Genomic DNA, 18,893 nt, shown 5'->3' with positions numbered 1-18,893 from the left:
AGCTCTGCCCCCCACCCCCCCAACATGCACACTGCTACGTCTGCTGCCCTCCCCCTCCTCCGCCCCTTCCTCCCTCTCCTCCCCCAGAGGGGAGCGGCCTCCTCCTCCTTCACCCACTGGGCCCTCCTGTGGTGGCTCCTCTGCTCCTCCTCGTCCCCCTCCTCCTCCGCCTCCTCCTCCACCTCCCAGCGGCCCTCCCCCAGCGTGACCACCCAGTATGGGAAGCTGCGGGGCCAGCGTGTGGCGGTGCCCAGCGAGGTCCTGCGGCCCGTGGACCAGTACCTGGGGGTCCCCTACGCCTCCCCTCCGCTGGGGGAGAAGCGCTTCATGCCCCCGGAGCAGCCCGCCTCCTGGTCGGGGGTCCGGAACGCCACCCACTTCATGCCAGTGTGCCCCCAGAACCTCCACAGCACGGTCCCGGAGGTGATGATGCCGGTGTGGTTCACCTACAGCCTGGACACCGTGGCGGGCTACATCCAGGACCAGAGCGAGGACTGCCTCTACCTCAACATCTACAGCCCCACTGACGAGGGTACGCAGGGCGGGGCTCACTGCCGCTCATCAGTCACATGGTGTGTGTGTGGGGGCGTGTGTGTGTGTGTGTGTGTGTGCCTAATGTACTGTATGTGGGCGTGTGTATGAGCTGCATGTGTTTGTGTACGTATATGTGTGTGTGTGTGTGTGTGTGGGGGAGTGTGTGTGGGGGAGTGTGTGTGTGTGTGTGTGTGTGTGTGTGCGCATGAGTGGGCAAGTGTGTGTGGGCGAGCGTGTCTGCCAACATCGTCTATGTTGCTGCTTTCCCATCAGCCGGGCTGGTTGTCCACGGTAACCGTCTCCCTCTCCTCTGTGGTGCGTTAGAATCGCCGACCGGGCAGATCATATCTGATAGTTGTTCCGCTGAATACTAAACACGACGGGGCCCTGTCTGATTAGCTATTCCACAGGGCTGCAGAGATGCTGCTCCGCCAGAACATCAATGTTCGCCACACTCAAACTAATCCCCCACATCCTTCTGTGTCCTCCTCTACATCTACACCCCCCCCCTCCTCTCTGCCTCCTCCCTCTTCACCTCTCCAACTCCTCCCTCATCTCATCTCCTCTCCTCCTCCCCACCTCCTCCATCCTCCCTCCTTCCCACCTCGTCCCCACCTCCACCATCACCTACACTCCATCTCCCTCCTTTCTCCTCCCCCTCCTCTTCTTCTTCCCATGTCCCTCCTCCACTTCTCCTCCTCTCCCCCTCTCCTCCTCTCCTCCCCCACCTCCTCCCTCCCCTCTTCCCTAGAGGAGCAGTTTGTTCGCAGCAGCAAATCCTTTAACTCAGCAGATAGTCTAGATTCTGTGTGTGTGTGTGTGTGTGTGTGTGTGTTTTGTTTTATTCACTAATTCTCAAGGCTATGTCAGGGCTTCGACAGAGCCAGAGGAAAACTCAACAATGAGATAAGTAAACAACTAGTCCATCGACACAAAAATAAATTCGGATTTTGATAATGTAGAGATGTAATGTAGTGATGGTTGGTTATGGTTAATGTAGTGATGTAATGTAGTGATGGTTGGTTATGGTTAATATAGTGACAGTTAATCTAGTGATGAATGTAGTGATGGTTAGTGTAGTGATGTAATGTAGTGATGTAATGTAGTGATGGTTAATGTAGTGATGTAATGTAGTGATGGTTAATGTAGTGATGGTTAATGTAGTGATGTTATGTAGTGATGATTAATGTAGTGATGTAATGTAGTGATGATTAATGTAGTGATGTAATGTAGTGATGGTTAATGTAGTGATGGTTAATGTAGTGATGTAATGTAGTGATGGTTAATGTAGTGATGTAATGTAGTGATGTAATGTAGTGATGGTTAATGTAGTGATGGTTAATGTAGTGATGTAATGTAGTGATGGTTAATGTAGTGATGTAATGTAGTGATGGTTAATGTAGTGATGGTTAATGTAGTGATGGTTAATGTAGTGATGTAATGTAGTGATGGTTAATGTAGTGATGTTATGTAGTGATGGTTAGTGATGATTCATTTAGTGATGGTTAGTTATGGTTAATGTAGTGATGGTTAATGTAGTGATGTTATGTAGTGATGGTTAGTGATGATTCATTTAGTGATGGTTAGTTATGGTTAATGTAGTGATGGTTAATGTAGTGATGTTATGTAGTGATGGTTAGTGATGATTCATTTAGTGATGGTTAGTTATGGTTAATGTAGTGATGGTTAATGTAGTGATGTTATGTAGTGATGGTTAGTGATGATTCATTTAGTGATGGTTAGTTATGGTTAATGTAGTGATGGTTAATGTAGTAGGGAGCCTGGTTCAGCCCAGTGTGTATGTGTACTGTACTATGCTTGGTAACTTAGCAACAGTTAGTTAATATCCTGATGAGAAGGAGCTGTCCAAAGTAGAGCAGTCAGCATGTTGAAAAGACTGTCTGCAGGGGCATTTAGAAAGAGTTATTCTCTCTCTCTCTCTCTCTCTCTCTCTCTCTCTCTCTCTCTCTCTCTCTCTCTCTCTCTCTCTCTCTCTCTTCCTCTCTCTCTCTCTCTCTCTCTTCCCTCTCTCTCTCTCTCTCTCTCTCTCTCTCTCTCTCTCTCTCTCTCTCTCTCTTTTCCTTTACCTCTCACTCTCTCTCTCCCGCCCCTCCCTCTCTCTCTCTACCTCTTCATACAGTATATATATGTGTGTGTAAATAATTTTTTTTTTTTAAAAGCGAGGTAGAGAGAGACTGAGAGAGAGAAAGAGATTGAGAGAAAGAGACAGAGAGAGAGAGAGAGAGAGATTGAGAGAAAGAGACAGAGAGAGAGAGAGAGAGATTGAGAGAAAGAGACAGAGAGAGAGAGAGAGATTTATTCATTCCTTTGCATTTGTGGAACATGTTCCTGCCCCCCCTGAATCAGACCTGGTAGACAGTCCCGCCGCGGGTCCAGGAGGGTTTCCTGTAGCCTGAGCGTTGTGCTCCAGAGCCCCTGAGTGGCGCCCAGTAGGGGGTCCGGGGTCTCCAGTCTTTAAACCCTTTTCTCGTCTGAACCCCAGGGGGCCTCAAGAGAAAGGGCGGAGCTTTCTCTGGAGACGCCGATAAGAACGAAGGTACTTGTACAGCGACCACGTCCGCATGCATGACCTCTCGCTCTCTTCTTGTCTTGTATGATTTGGGCGAGCGAGACCCCTCCCCGCTCCTCTCCTGGGCCGAGCCGTGACCGATCCGGCTCGTCAACCCCGTCTCCGTGTCCCTCCTCTCCTCTCAAACGCCGGAGGTTCTGCCGTGTCCCTCGTCCAAAAACTCAATCTCCCTTTTTTTGCTTCCCCCTGAAACTAAAAAGCCCCCCCCGACTCTAAACGTTCTCCTCGGCCGCATGTGGACCGAACAGCGCCTGGACTAGCGGCTGTTTGCGTTTGTATGAAAAACACACAGTGCCTGCCAAATAGTGAGTACTAACAACCATCCGACTCCTTCTATCACCTAACCCGTCCTATCACCTAACCCGTCCTTAGAACCCTGGGGGGAGAGTACAGCTCTCAGTGTGTTGCTTCTGATCCATGGCGCCTCCACAGCATGCCTCCGCCCTCACCCATCAGCCCCCCCTGTGTCCTGTAGCGTCCCCTCCGTCCGTCGTCTGTCCCGCCCGCCGCTGTCTGACCGCCCCCCTCCCCTCCTCCAGACATCCGGGACTCTGAGCCGCGGCCCGTCATGGTGTACATCCACGGGGGCTCCTACATGGAGGGGACGGGGAACATGATGGACGGCAGCGTTCTGGCCAGCTACGGGAACGTCATCGTCATCACGCTCAACTACCGCGTCGGCATACTGGGTGAGGAGTGATATAACACACTGATACACTGGGTGAGGAGTGATCTAACCTACTAACACAATGGGGGAGGAGTGATCTAACATACTAGCACACTGGGTGAGGAGTGATCTAACATACTGGGTGAGGAGGGATCTAATGTACTGGCATACTGGGTGAGGAGTGATATAACACACTGGGTGAGGAGTGATCTAATGTACTGGCATACTGGGTGAGGAGTGATATAACACACTGGGTGAGGAGTGATCTAATGTACTGGCATACTGGGTGAGGAGTGATATAACACACTGGGTGAGGAGTGATCTAATGTACTGGCACACTGCGTGACGAGTGATCTAATTTACTGGCACACTGCGTGAGGAGTGATCTAACACACTAGGTGAGGAGTGATCATACTGGGCAAGGAGTGGTCTTTTTTGAATTACTAATAACATGTGTGCGTGCATGAGTGTGTGTGTGTGTGTGTGTATGTGTGTATGTGTGTGTGTCTGCTTTTGTGTGTGCGTGCATACGCGTGTGTGTGTGTGTGTGTGTGTGTGTGTGTGTGCAGGCTTCCTCAGCACGGGGGACCAGGCGGCTAAGGGGAACTACGGCCTGCTGGACATGATCCAGGCGCTGCGCTGGATCAGCAAGAACATCGGCTACTTCGGCGGTGACCCCGGCCGCGTCACCGTCTTCGGCTCGGGCATCGGCGCCGCCAGCGTCAGCCTGCTCACCCTCTCACACCACTCCGAGGGTGAGGACCAGGGGGGGGTCACACACGGACCCACACCGCCAATGGGGGGGCTAGGTCGCTAGGACAAGCAAGACCAATGGGTCGCTACGTGGCGAGGTCATTAAGTAGCTAGTTGTCTACAATGCCGGGTTGCTAAGTGGTTAGGTTGCTTGGTGGCTAGGCCCCTCAGTTGTTTGGTTGCTAGGTCAAATCGCTTAGTTTGTACTGGGTCAAAGTGGCTAGGTCGCTAGCTTGCTGAGTGGCTAGGTCGCCAAGGGGCTAGGTCGCCAAGTTGCTAGGTTGCTACATGGCTAGGTCGTTAAGTGGCCAGGTTGCAACATGGCTAGGTTGCTAGGTGGCTAGATTTCTATGTGGCTAGGTTGTTAAGTGGCTTGGTTTCTACGTGGCTAGGTCGTTAAGTGGCTAGGTTGCTACATGGCTAGGTTGTTAAGTGGCTAGGTTGCTACATGGCTAGGTGGCTAGGTCGCCAGGTGGCTAGGTTTCTACGTGGCTAGGTCGTTAAGTGGCTAGGTTGCTACATGGCTAGGTCGTTAAGTGGCTAGGTTGCTACATGGCTAGGTCGTTAAGTGGCTAGGTTTCTATGTGGCTAGGTCGTTAAGTGGCTAGGTTGCTACATGGCTAGGTCGTTAAGTGGCTAGGTTGCTACATGGCTAGGTCGTTAAGTGGCTAGGTTGCTACATGGCTAGGTCATTAAGTGGCTAGGTTGCTACATGGCTAGGTCGTTAAGTGGCTAGGTTTCTATGTGGCTAGGTCGTTAAGTGGCTAGGTTGCTACATGGCTAGGTCGTTAAGTGGCTAGGTTGCTACGTGGCTAGGTTGCTAGGTGGCTAGGTCGCCAGGTGGCTAGGTTTCTACGTGGCTAGGTCGTTAAGTGGCTAGGTCCTTAAGTGGCTAGGTCCTTAAGTGGCTAGGTTTCTACGTGGCTAGGTCGTTAAGTGGCTAGGTTGCTACATGGCTAGGTTGCTAAGTGGCTGAGTCGCTTGGTGGCTAGGTCACTTGGTGACTAGGCCCCTAGGTCGCTAGGTCAAATCTCTTAGTAGGTGCTGGGTCAAAGTGGGAATAATTGCTACAGACACGCGAGACACGAGGTCAGCAGCATGGAACCTCCCTCCCTGTATCTTTTAGCATCTGATAGCATCTGTACTCCATCTGGTGTTGGACTGTGTCTGACGTGTCCCAGTCTCCGTCTGGTTTCTAAAGCTCCAACTTATCTCATGTGAGCATCAGGCCACCGTTGGCCACATCTAATGAGGTCATGTTCCATTAAGATAACTTGTTTGGATTCCCAGTGTTAATCTTACCCATCTCCAAATGTATTTTATTGGTCTTCTACTATTAGTTTTTCTACTAATAACAGTTTTCTTAGAATGCAGGCACTAAAATGAAATGTTGATAAAGGCAGTCACGACCCAATTCGGGTTCTGCCGCTGTTGTGAAGCGTGTTCCTGGACAAAACGTTGGGATGTGTTTTGTGTGTTTGGCTTTGAGTCTGAGCTGAAAAGGCTTTGGTTCCTCCTTCGGTCTAATCAGCCTAAAAGCTTTTCCTCGGAGAGCGAACGCACAATAAACATCTCGTTTTCCTCCGCGTTACGTAACACAGATCTGCTGCTCGGCCTTCTTTATTTATCAGTGGCGGAACTGAACGCATTCACTGCTTTATCACATTAACACTTTATCACTTTAACACTTTATCACATTTCCATCAGCGGCTCATTTCTTCTGTTCGCTGCTCTAGAGACGCCGGAGGTAGAGAGGACAGTTCGTACAATGCTGAATATTCTCTAACGCTATCGTAATTGAGGATCTTAATACAGTTTCTATGAAGGTTGGGAGAAACATAATTTGCATATTCGTATCCACTTGGAACTAAGTTGATGAAATGCATTATTCAGTATTTTGAGTTGTGGGTTGTTGATGAAATTTCTCACCACAGAACTGCAGGGTATGGTTTGAATATTAATTCAGATAATTCAGATAAAAATATGTCGCTTGAAGTACTTCAGTTACTTAAGACTTTTAGACACAAGTGACTAAAAAAGGGAGGACGGGAGGAGAAAGGAGGAGGCGAGGTGATATGAGGAGAGGAGAGAGGAGAGGGGAGGAGAGGAGAAAGGAGAACGGGAAGAGAGGAGGAGAGGAGAGAGGTGAGGTGAGGTGAGGAGGAGATATGATGAGAGGGGAGAGGAGAGGTGAGGAGGGGAGGAGATATGAGAGGAGAGAAGAGGAGGAGATGGACATTCTTTCCAATGTTCATCTCTTAAAATTTCATCTCTTTCATCTCTCCATATCGTTGGATGAACAAATGCATCAGTAGCCAAAATCTTAGGAGGCTGAGAATCAGGAGGTACTGAATCTTAGATGGTACAGCCCTTGCTTATGCTGAGCGGTCTCTCGGGAGGCTACCATGCTAACAGTGAGCTAGCGGTCTCTCTCTGTAGGTCTCTCTGGAGGCCACCATGCCGACACTGAGCTAGCAGCTTCTCTCTGTAGGTCTCTCTGGAGGCCACCATGCTGACACTGAGCTAGCAGCTTCTCTCTGTAGGTCTCTCCGGAGGCTACCATGCTAACGTCGTGCTGACCCGTCCCCCCCCTCCTCCTCCAGGCCTCTTCCACCGGGCCATCATCCAGAGCGGCTCAGCACTGTCCAGCTGGGCGGTGAACTACCACCCGGTGAAGTACACGCGGCTGCTGGCGGAGCGGGTGGGCTGCAACGTGCTGGACACCGTGGACATGGTGTCCTGCCTGCAGAAGAAGACGGCCAAGGAGCTGGTGGAGCAGGACATCCAGCCGGCGCGCTACCGCGTGGCCTTCGGGCCCGTCATCGACGGCGACGTCATCCCCGACGACCCCGAGATCCTCATGGAGCAAGGCGAGTTCCTGAACTACGACATCATGCTGGGCGTGAACCAGGGCGAGGGCCTGCGCTTCGTGGAGAACGTCATGGACCTGGAGGACGGCGTGTCCGGCAGCGACTTCGACTTCGCCGTGTCGGACTTTGTGGACAGCCTGTACGGCTACCCCGAGGGCAAGGACACGCTGCGCGAGACCATCAAGTTCATGTACACGGACTGGGCGGACAAGGACAACCCCGAGACGCGGCGCAAGACGCTGGTGGCGCTGTTCACCGACCACCAGTGGGTGGAGCCGGCGGTGGTGACGGCGGACCTCCACGCGCGCTACGGCTCGCCCACCTACTTCTACGCCTTCTACCACCACTGCCAGAGCCTGATGAAGCCCGTGTGGTCGGACTCGGCCCACGGCGACGAGGTGCCCTACGTGTTCGGGGTGCCCATGGTGGGCCCCACCGACCTGTTCCCCTGCAACTTCAGCCGGAACGACATCATGCTGAGCGCCGTGGTCATGACCTACTGGACCAACTTCGCCAAGAGCGGGTGAATATACTCCTCGATATATATGTACACAGGGCTATATAAATAAAGTTGCCTTGCCTTGCCTTGCCTACACGTCTAAATATACTCACTTACTAAAATTGCTATTAAATATAGTAAATATACGCCTACGAGGATGTACCTTACTAACATGTAGTTATATACAACTAAGTATACACTACTAAATATATACTACAAAATATACTCTGAGAAGGATTGTACTACGAAATATATAGGTAAATATTTAAGTAAATATATACAACTAAATATACACTACTTAATATATACTACTAAATATACTCGAGAAATAACATACAACTACTGTATATACAACAAAATCAATTCCTGGAACTAAAATACAACTAACTATATACCTAGAAGTAATATACAACTATAAATTACATGGTTTAAATACACGGTTGAACCTTTCTGCTAAACATAATCAACTAAATATGAGATCCAGATGGCGGTGGAACTCTGCGCTACCGAGCTAGAACACTATGTCAATAACCATATTTGATCACATATCTTTTATGACAGCTGTCCAAACAACTATTGAAGAACAAATGTTAGAAGCAGCTTGAAATCCCCGCATACTTTGTTAAATGTCTCTGCAGGGAAGCTTGTCTAGTGTCTAGTGAACGGTTTGACAGGACCTTTTAGAGAACTGAACACTGCGCTGTCTTATGGAGACCAGCAAGGGAGGGGAAATCTAAAGATGATAAAACACATTATTGACTGTGATTCACGCCTTGTACAGACATCACGTCGGTGTCAGTTTGAATTAGCAGCTGCCTCTGCAGTCAGACGTTCTCCAGTGGGATGGAGAGGAAACACCAACCAGCGTTTGCAGAACGTCTCTCGTGGTACGAGTGATAGACTCGTAACATGTCCCACATTTAAGCGATGAGAGTAGGAGGTGTTGGCGCGTCTGTGGGGCTCAGAACCATTAGTGAGAGAGACAGAGACTCTGTTTAGGGCTCGGTTTAGCGCAGGAGATAGTGTGGGTTGACTTGTAACGGGAAGGTTGCTGGTTTGATCCCCGGCTCCTCCACTTAGAGTGTCTAAGTGTCCCTGATAAAGCTAACTGCTCAGAACTTGCTGGCTGTCGCCTTGCGTGGTTGACTCCGCCGTCTGTGTGTGAATGTGTGTGTGAACCGCTGTAATATAAAAGTCGCTTTGGATAAAATCGTCTGCTAAACGCCCTTAATTGAAAGTGGAACTCTGCCATGCTAAAGGCAGCACACCTACGACTGTGTCCTTGTCCCTGTCCTCACACTGTCCCCCCCCCCCCTCGCTGTCTCCCAAGGGACCCCAACAAGCCGGTCCCCCAGGACACCAAGTTCATCCACACCAAGGCCAACCGCTTCGAGGAGGTGGCCTGGTCCAAGTACGACCCCTACGACCAGCTGTACCTGCACATCGGCCTCAAGCCCCGCATCCGCGACCACTACCGCGCCACCAAGGTGGCCTTCTGGAAGCACCTGGTGCCCCACCTCTACAACATCAACGACATGTTCCACTACTCCTCCACCACCACCCGCGTCACCCCGCTGGACGCCACGCAGGCCGGCGCCAACGGCGGCAGCAGCCGCCCACCGCTGTCAGCCGCCGGGCAGCTGGAGGCGGGCAAGGAGCTGGGCCCGCTCATCATGCCCAACCCGCGGGACTACTCCACCGAGCTCAGCGTCACCATCGCCGTGGGCGCCTCGCTGCTCTTCCTCAACGTGCTGGCCTTCGCCGCGCTCTACTACCGCAAGGACAAGCGCAGCCACCAGGACGCCTCGCAGCAGCCCAGCCCGCAGCGGCAGGACGGGAAGGCGGGCAGCGGCGGCAGCAACAACAACTCGCTGAGCCACACCAACACCATCGACGAGAGCCTGTCCCAGCAGCTGCACCACCCGCTGCACTCCTCGCCCAGCCTGGACTACCCGCTGTCCCTGCGGCGCTCGCCCGAGGACATCCCCCTGATGGCGCCCAGCAGCATCAGCATGATGCCCAACTCCCTGATGGGGCTGTCCAACATGAGCCCCTACAGCACCTTCCCCGCCGGGTACAGCTCAGCCGGGCTGCCCAGCACCCATTCCACCACGCGGGTGTAGCCGCCACCGCCGCCGCAGCCGCGCCAGACCACCGCCGCCGCCGAGGGTGGAGGGGGAGGTGTGTGGGAGGGGGGGCCGGACAGGGGCCGGCATGTGGAGGGAGGGTAAGGGTCAAGGTTCAAGGGTCACCGTGCTCCGTCGCCATGCCAACGGTCTGCCCAGCGACGCCCGGCGGGCGACGTGATTCTATAAGCAGTCATTTTATAATAGTCACTTTCAACAGCAGTCGCTAGGAATAAAACAACAGCAACAACAACAACGACAACAGGTACATTTCATTTTCCACTAACGGCTTTTTTGGAAACATAATCTCGTAGGCGCTCGGTATAACGTTTATACGGTTGGATTTGTATTGGAAGTCTTTTTCTTACTCCTGCAATATCTATTTTGGTCTCTCACCTGGAAGTGACATCACGGCTGGCGAGGGGATGATGATGTCACGGGGCGCGGACGTGAAGAGCAGTATTAATAGCGAGCTATTTTATAAACATTTCTCATACATGACTTATTATGGAGGCGTTTTTACTGTTATTCCTTTGAAATGCCTTGTATACTAACACGCTACAGTAGGATGCTTCTGTTATATAACTACAATGGATCATCTACTGGAATATCTAGCCGAGTGTGTGTGAGTGTGTGTGGCAGTCTGTGTGTGTGTGTGTGTGTGTGTGTGTGTGTGTGTGTGTGTGTGTGTGTGTGTGTGTGTGTGTGTGTGTGTGTGTGTGTGTGTGTGTGTGTGTGTGTGTGTGAGTGTGAGAAAGACTGGGAGAGACTAAGCATTTCTGTGTATGTGAGACTGGGAGTGTGTGTATGTGCATGAGTGTGTGTGTGTGTGTGTGTGTGTGTGTGTGTGTGTGTGTGACTGAGTGTGAGTGAGAGTGTGTGTGTTAGACTCAGTGTGTGTGTGTGCATGTGTGTTAGACTTAGTGTGTGTGTGTGTGTGTGTGTGTGTTAGACTGAGTGTGTGTGTGTGTGTGTGTGTGTGTGTTAGACTGAGTGGGTGTGTGTGAGAGTGTTTTCTGACCTGTGTACATGGCGCTCCTCTTTCAGTTGAAGCAGTGTGTTATGTGCAGTTCGGTGGCTCTGCTCCATTTGCTTGTCTCTGGTTTCGCTCAACTCATCGTAAACGTAAGACTCTCGCTCCACAATAAAACACTTACTCTGTAGGCGCCGACGTAAAAAAAAAAAATCTCATGGCTTCTTTTGCTTGGCTTGATTGTATAATAAATTTAGATGGGCATTTGAACTCTTTGTTTGTTTATGGATACTGTAAGGTACTTTTCTATGTATGCCACTTGGACTTTACAAGGGTTCCCTTCTGCAAGCTGAACATGACGGTTCTCTCTCGGGTCGGACCTCCACACACACCAGCGGGCCCCTGGTGGAGGGGAGGGCAGAGGAGGTAGGGGAGGTGAGGGTGAGGGTGGAGGAGGTGAGGGGGTGAGGGTGAGGGGGGAGGAGGTGAGGTGGAGGAGGTGAGGGTGAGGGCGGAGGAGGTGGAGGTGAGGGGGTGAGGGTAGAGGAGGTGATGGTGGTGGAGTTAAGGGTGAGGGTGGAGGAGGAGAGGGTGGAGAATGTGAGGGTGAAAACAGGGTGGAGGTAAGGACAGGGTGGAGGTAGAGCAGACACATGGAGCTCGGAGGCTTTGTTATCTGACCATAATGTCACCGTGTTAATGAGCTGACTATTAAAGGACTTTTGGAACTAAAGACGCGTTGAGTGTTAATGATGATTATAGACATGAATGATGATTATTGATGATAACTAACGATGCATTGATCATGGGGTTACATTTGTCATCATAATTCTGAAGGGATCGTTCAGCTTGTCTGCGCTGCAAGATTCATGATCAACAAATATCACATATTTCAAATACAAGATAAGAAATATAACATTTTTAATACCTCATATGAAACACTACATAATACCTCATATGCTGCATGGGCTATTGAATGAAGCCTTGATAGAGCTAGGTAGCTCAGTACTTCACATCACTCTGTTCAGTCATTCCACATTTAAAGACACTCCTTCCAGACACAGGAGGCGTGGTGTGTGTCTGAGGGGTTCACACCTTGCTGTCTCCGCTCGTCACAAAACGCCAAACCGTGATTTTTTCTTCCAATCAGAGAGCAGGACGCATGGAGCTATCAGCGCCAAACCTCACACACACACTCGTCCCCCGTCCCAGCTAGAGCGAGGTGTTCCTGTGAACGCACGGAACGAGCAGAAAACATCTAAGAGTGTTTGCCGTCGTCAAACACACACTTAGTATCCAGTGGGAAATGCTCCACTTGCCGAAGAAAAAGCTAAACTCTGAAAGTATTACTGTATGACAACTTAAATGACTAATCTAGAGCTTTAAATGTGGAGGAAGCGTGTTTCTGGAAGGATTACCGCGATGACAGGGACTTAGCCGTCGACACTGGGCCTCTTTGTACCACAGAGCTTTGACATCAACTGGGTCACAACATGGGGGCGGGGGGGGGGTGGGGTGGGGGGTGGGGTGCAGCTGGAGGCATCATCAATGACTCCTTGTTACTTGACTTCATCGGTCATGAGAGTCGTCTTCTTCGCGATACGTCACTGAGTGAGAACACCTCGGAGGCAGGTGTGCTCTGCCTGTTGACGTCGTTTTCTGCATGTTATCGTACATGTTAACACGAGTTTACCGTGAGTTCACGTGTGCTGCGTTAACAGGTTATTGACGTGTATTTACTACCACCGGTCAGAGCTTGAACAATGCTATAACCAAGGGCAAAATGGCCGTGGATTTAGTTTTTAATAAATATCTGAGCCTTCTCTGAGCCTAATGTACAAAAGATAACTCAAGATAAGATAAGTTCCGTTCCTTTATCTGGAAGGAGGAGGTTAAAGCGGTACTCCTGTCTCCCACAGGAAGTCCTGAGCCTGTACCTTTATTTTGAAGGAGCTTAAAGCAGTACTCAGTCCCCCTACAGGAAGTCCTGACCCCATACCTTTATCTTGAAGGAGGTTAAATCAGTACTCATGGTGCCTTCACGTGCTATGGAAATGATTGCACATGAATACCCCCTCACGTCGTAATTTCCACTGGAGAGCTCGTAGAATATTTTGATACACGAGCTGCCGAGATGAGATAACCTTTGACCTTTTCAACAGTAACAGGTCAGGATCTGTGGGTCCGCCATGTTTCATTTTACTACGACAACAAAAGCACTTGAACACAACGCACTCGTAATTTCCAGTTCACAAATGGAAAGGATCATCTTTTCCATAGCACGTGAAGGCAGCATTAGTCCCCCTACAGGAAGTCCTGAGCCTGTACCTTTATCTTGAAGGCGGTTAAAGCAGAACTCAGTCCCCCTACAGGAGGAGACCTGGATAAGAGCTTGAGTCCGGGGGGCTTGAGTCCGGGATGAGGGCTTGAGTCCCGTTTGAGGGCTTGAGTCTCGGACGAGGACTTGAGCCCCTGATTGGGGCTTGAGTCCCTGATCAGGGCTTGAGTGCCTGATCAGGGCTTGAGTGCCTGATCAGGGCTTGAGTGCCTGATCAGGGCTTGAGTCTAGGATGGGGCTGACCTCGGCGTGTCCTCATCCCTGGCAGCTGAATTGAGGCGTTGTGGCTTTAAGCCGTGACCCGGGAGGGGGACCATCTATTGTCCCTGAGACAAACGCTGGTCTCACATCCATCCTGAGTGGCGGGTCTCATCATCTTCCAGTCATATCTTCCAGACAGCCGCCCGCACAAACATCCATCACTCTCCTGCTGACTTGGAGCTCAAAATGGGTGAGTGGCAGCCATTATTACCTGCAGATATTCATGGCATTTTATACTAATGTGCATTTCAATTAATTTCTTGTGTCAGTTTTTATGTAGAAAATGTATTATTGTTTTATTTATAATCATCTTCTAACGTGCCAAGCTGCCGTCGTGCTTTATTGCGTTGATGGTTTTCTGATATATACACTTCTTTAATTGATCATTAATTATTCCCATTAATCCACCTGTGATAGGCCTAATTGATTAATGATTTATTTATTTAATTTGTTTCCCCCGATAAACGCAAGTGAACTTTCCTCCCACAGAGAGAACTTTTAGACGGTTTAGAAATTTAATTCAGGCCGAGTTTGACAACGTTTTTTTAATTTTTTGGTTTAGATTAGAGATAATTAATCATACAATTACCTGTTGTTTATCATGATGTCATCAGAGGGGAGGGGGGACTGGCAGGGTGGCTTCTGCCATGGAGAGCTGAGCTAAGGCTAACAGAGGGTTATGAAGTTAGGCGAGCTAAGAAAGGCTAAAGAATATAAGTTAGCTTAGGATAGCTAAGAGAGGCTAGCTAGGCATTGCTAAGAGAGGCTATCTAAGAGATGCTAACAGAAAAGAGGTTAGCTAAGAGAGGATAATTAAGTGATGCTGATTTAAAGGCTAAGAGCGGTAAGCTAAGAGATTTTAGCATAGAGAGGTTAGCTAACAGAGACTAGCCAACAGAGGATAACTAAGAGATGCTGATTTAGAGGCTAAGAGAGGTATAATGGTATTTGAGCTAAGAGAGGTTAGCCAAGAAAGGTTAACTAAGAGAAGTTAGCCAGAAGAGGTTAGCTCAGGTTATGCTTTGCCTTAAGGAGGTCGTCTCAAATCGTCTTCCGTATGCCTCAGCCATGAATAATGAATTCTGTCAAAATGGAAATTGGCCAAATTTGTGTAATATTTAGAAATATATTCGGGTGACACTGAATAAAATGTAAAGTGTTGACCTAGTTTTTTTTCCACTTCACAGAGCAACTACTAGGGTGTGCAGGCAGCATAATGGGTTTCTCAGCTCTAAGGGTAACATGTAGAAGGGCGGTGTGTTAGCCAGTTACCCTGTTACCCTAGCCCACATATTGTACAGAAAATACCCATAAACGTTGTTCTACGTCTAGTGGTTAGGGTCTGGGCCTGGCTGGAAGGGCCCGGGTTGGTGTCCTCCGTTTAACCTGAGACGTCCTGGGTCTGGTCACATGCTGTTGTTGTTGTTGTTGTTGTGGTGAAGATGTTTATCTTGACCTCCCACTCAATGTGGATCCACCCAGTCTCCCCCCCCCCCTGGAGCCCCGAACTGGACCCCACTGAACCCCCTGCCCCAGTACCCTGGTACCAGGCTCAGCCAGCTGGGGACATCAGCCAGAGTGACCCCATAGCCCTCATAGTGTGTGTGTGTGTGTGTGTGTGCGTGTGTTCATGTATGTGTGTGTGTGTGTGTGTGTGTGTGTGTGTGTGTGTGTGTGTGCGTGCATGTGTGCATGTGTGTCTGTGTCTGTGTGTATGTGCGTGTGCGTGCGTGTGTGTGTGTGTGTGTGCGTGCATGTGTGTGTGCATGTGTTTGTCAGTGCATGTGTTTGTGTGTGTTGCTGTGTGCGTGTGCCCTGACATCGCTGCTCTTTGTTGTTCTCTCATCCCTGGGGAAGACAAAGGATGTTGTATCCTAGGCAACAAAGAGGAGCTGTTTGCGGGGGCGCTAGGTCCCTGTATCCCCCCACTCCCTCCCGGCCCGGTGACGCCACCGACCGGTGCGGGAGGCGGGCCGGCGAGGGTACGACGGGGTCTGAGGTCTGGCAGACTGAGCAGCGTTCACATCTGGCAGAGCGTAGCGTTGCTCAGGAGCTCTCCCACCGCCCCCCCGTCCAGACCCCGGTCCACCGGTCCAGACCCCGGTCCCAAGCCTGCTCCCAAGCCTGCTCCCAAGCCTGCTCCGTGGCGCCGGGGAGTCTTTGACCCGTTTTCTTTTTTGCGGAGGACACGATCACTAAGGCCAGATGTTTCCGGTCAGGCAGCCCTGGCTCTGCAAAGCCCTAGGTGCTCCCCTCTCTCTCCTCTCTCTAACCTCCTGGACCCCCGCTGCTCCACGCGGACCGGCTGTATGAGTGCTGCTGCTGCTTCTGATTGGACGCTCTAACAGGAGGCTCCCTACTGCTCGCTACTCTCTTGAGGTTGCTCCCTCCTGGTGGCTGCGTGTGTGGCGGGTGGATCTGCAGATGTGGAGCTGACACCCGGGTGTCGCCCATGTGCTGTTTGCTTGTGTGTGCGCTGTGCGCCGCGTGTGTGCTCATGTATTATGCCCCCGCAGGTTGCTATGACTGTTGCATCCGGTGCGCGGGCGCGATCCCCTACCCGTCACTGGTCGCCACGCTGCTCTTGTTCGCCGGCATGGCACTGTTCTGCGGCTGCGGACACGAGGCCCTGGGCCAGACCCAGGTCCTGGTGGAGACCCACTTCGCCCGCAACTTCCAGGACTACTCGCTCATGGCCTCCTGGTGAGTCCCGGTCGCCAGGACCCCCCGTCTGCTTCAGCCTTAGTCCGTACTCCAAGCCCCGCTTTCATCACCGGTTCAGAGCCTGGGAAGATGCGCATCGCTAAGTCTATTTGATCCGGGATGAATGAAAAGATGAGGATCTTGACTCCTGAGTGTAGTGATGCCCTGTTGGTTCTGGCTCCCCCTCGCTGACCTTCTTGTGCGCGCTATGCCATGTGTTCCAGCATCAAGTACTTCCAGTTCGTGATCTACGGCCTGGCCTCCTTCTTCTTCCTGTACGGGATCCTGCTGCTGGCCGAGGGCTTCTACACCACCAGCGCCATCAAGCAGACCTTCGGGGAGTTCAGGAGCACCCGCTGCGGACGCTGCCTCAGCTTGACCGTGAGGACCGGGGGTGGGGGGTGGTGTAGGGGGTGGAGGCGGGCGGGGGAGAGGGGGATGGTGGTGGAGGGGATGAAGGTGGTAGTGGTGGTGGTGGTGGAGGAGGGGATGGTATTCGTGTGTGGTGGGTTGATCATTATTGGGTAGTGGTGATGGAGGTGGAGGGGATGGAGGTGGTGGTGGAGAAGATGGAGGTGATGGGGGGGTAGTAATGTTGGTGGTGGAGATAGTGATGGTATTGGTGGGGGTTTAGTGTAGATAGTAGTGGTGGGGTGGTGAGGTGGTGGTTATCCTGATGAATAAGATGGTGGAGGTGGTGTTGGGGATGTTCCGCATTTCAGTTCCTCCACCCAGCTAGCATTTAGAACCCAGATAACTCAGATTTGACACTTACCCCAAACCTAACCATATACAGTATGGTCATCTTTCTGATCAGTCTTCCTGCTCCTCCTCTCCCAGTTCATCATCGCGACCTACGTCCTGGCGGTCATCTGGCTTTGCGTGTTCGCCTTCAGCGCCATCCCGGTCTTCTTCTTCTTTAACATGGCGCAGACGTGTCACAACATCAACTTACTGGCTGAGACCTCCCCAAGCATCAACCAGCACGGCTGGATCTGCATGGACGCCCGACAGTATGGTACGCTGACCTAGCCTCTAGCCTAGCTAGCCCGTACGCTACGCTAACCTAGCCTCTAGCCTAACCTGTCCGTATGGTACACTAACCTAGCCTGTAGGCTTGCAAGACAGTGTAATACGCAAACATAGGCTTTAGCTTAGCCCGCAAGTACGTTACTCCTAACCACTAGCCTAGCCATGCAGTGCGGTATGCTAGCCTAGCCTCTAGCCTAGCAAGGCAGTATGGTACACTTACTTAGCCTCTAACCTAGCCTGGCAGTGCGGTATGCTAACCTAGCCTAGCAGGGTAATGCGGCCCTAAGCTAGCCTCCAGCCTAGCCAGGCAGTGCATTATGCTAACCTGGTCACTAGCCTAGGAAGGCGGTATGATATTCTAATGTAGCCTCTACCTAGCCAGGCAGGAGAGTTTGCTAAACTAGCCAGATGCTATGCTAACTTAGCAATTTTGTATGCCAATTAATTTATGCAATGCTAAGTGTAACTTTCCTCCGGTCTAGGGAATGGACAGGGGGTAACATGTAGCAGTACGGTACACTAAACTAGCAGGACGCTTTGCTATTCCTTTTGCTGTGTTTAAAAAAAAGAAAGCATTTAAAAGAGATTTAAGAAAAAAGATATGTGAAAGATTTAGCTGGTTAGTTTGTTTGATTGAATCTTAATCTCCTTCCCATGATGCATCCCTCCAAGGTCTGCTGCCCTGGAACGCCATGCCCGGGAAGGCCTGTGGAATGACGCTTGCGGCCATCTGCAAAACCAGCGATGTGAGTAACAGTGTGCTCTCTTTGAGTCTTCTTTCCGCTACAATGGAACCGCTGTCCTAAGCTTCTCTCTGCTCCCTGTGTCCCTCCAGTTTTACGTGACCTATGACCTGTACATCGCTGCGTTCGTGGGTGCTGGGGTTGCGCTCCTAGCTCTGGTGAGTATCTGGCTCTGTCTCTACTGTCTAACCCTGACCTGCTCCTTAATGACCTGTCTCTGTACTGTCTAACCCTGACCTGCTCCTTAAGGACCTGTCTCTGTACTGTCTAACCCCTACCTGCTCCTTAATGACCTGTCTCTGTACTGTCTAACCCCTACCTGCTCCATAATGACCTCTCTGTACTGTCCAAACCCTTTCTGCTCCTTAATGTCCTCTCTGTAGTGTCTAACCCCTACCTGCTCCTTAAAGGGGACATATTATACCACCAGGTGGGAGTGTGATTAGCCATTACAAGCCTGCTGATAGATGGGTGTCTGCTGGGGAGGCTGGAAGACGAATTTATCCAGCACACATCTAGGTGGACATGCCCAGCTATGTTGTCAGAAGCGGCACATTTTCAAAACGGCTTGTAACGGCTAATCACACTCACACCTGGGGGTATAATATGTCCCCTTTAATGACCTGTGCCTGAACCCCCTGAAACCGTCTGTCTGATGACTCGATAGTAACACAGGAACCTCCTTCTTTCTTCAGTTCCTGTACGTGGTCGCCACCACCTACAACTACGCCGTCCTCCGGTTCCTGGGCAGGAAGGGGTTACGCTGCTGAGCCGTCGTCTGGACGGGATGGAAGCTCCTCAGAC

At 51.0% G+C, this 18,893-nt stretch overlaps 2 protein-coding genes across 4 annotated transcripts; both read left to right on the top strand.

The window, feature by feature from the left end:
• Window positions 1-312: 312 nt before the first annotated feature.
• On the top strand, window positions 313-10,036 carry LOC311354501 (neuroligin-3-like; the record flags this gene model as incomplete). 3 transcript variants are annotated; one of them, XM_084474295.1, is made up of 6 exons in its annotated part: window positions 313-532; window positions 3,038-3,091; window positions 3,664-3,813; window positions 4,361-4,546; window positions 7,148-7,937; window positions 9,244-10,036. In XM_084474295.1, the coding sequence occupies exons 1-6, from the start codon at window positions 328-330 to the stop codon at window positions 10,034-10,036; spliced, it is 2,178 nt and encodes a 725-aa protein (XP_084330421.1). In that variant the 5' UTR covers window positions 313-327. The 3 variants fall into 3 exon arrangements, with proteins under 3 accessions (XP_084330421.1, XP_084330423.1, XP_084330422.1); XM_084474297.1 differs by lacking the exon at window positions 3,038-3,091 and having other exon boundaries at window positions 313-574; XM_084474296.1 differs by lacking the exon at window positions 3,038-3,091 and having other exon boundaries at window positions 313-580.
• Window positions 10,037-15,816: 5,780 nt separating this feature from the next.
• Window positions 15,817-18,875, top strand: plp1b (proteolipid protein 1b; the record flags this gene model as incomplete). Its single annotated transcript, XM_084473743.1, has 7 exons — window positions 15,817-15,856; window positions 16,128-16,314; window positions 16,539-16,695; window positions 17,155-17,332; window positions 18,019-18,092; window positions 18,182-18,247; window positions 18,785-18,875. 7 exons carry the CDS (start codon window positions 15,817-15,819, stop codon window positions 18,857-18,859), a joined length of 777 nt encoding a protein of 258 aa, XP_084329869.1. The 3' UTR covers window positions 18,860-18,875.
• Between the last annotated feature and the right edge of the window lie 18 nt (window positions 18,876-18,893).

The sequence above is a fragment of the Micromesistius poutassou genome (genome assembly GCF_964030765.1).
Source record: "Micromesistius poutassou genome assembly, chromosome: 10".
Classification (NCBI taxonomy): domain Eukaryota; kingdom Metazoa; phylum Chordata; class Actinopteri; order Gadiformes; family Gadidae; genus Micromesistius; species Micromesistius poutassou.
Note: the sequence above shows the minus strand (reverse complement) of the source record. Positions and strands in the feature narration are given on the sequence as shown.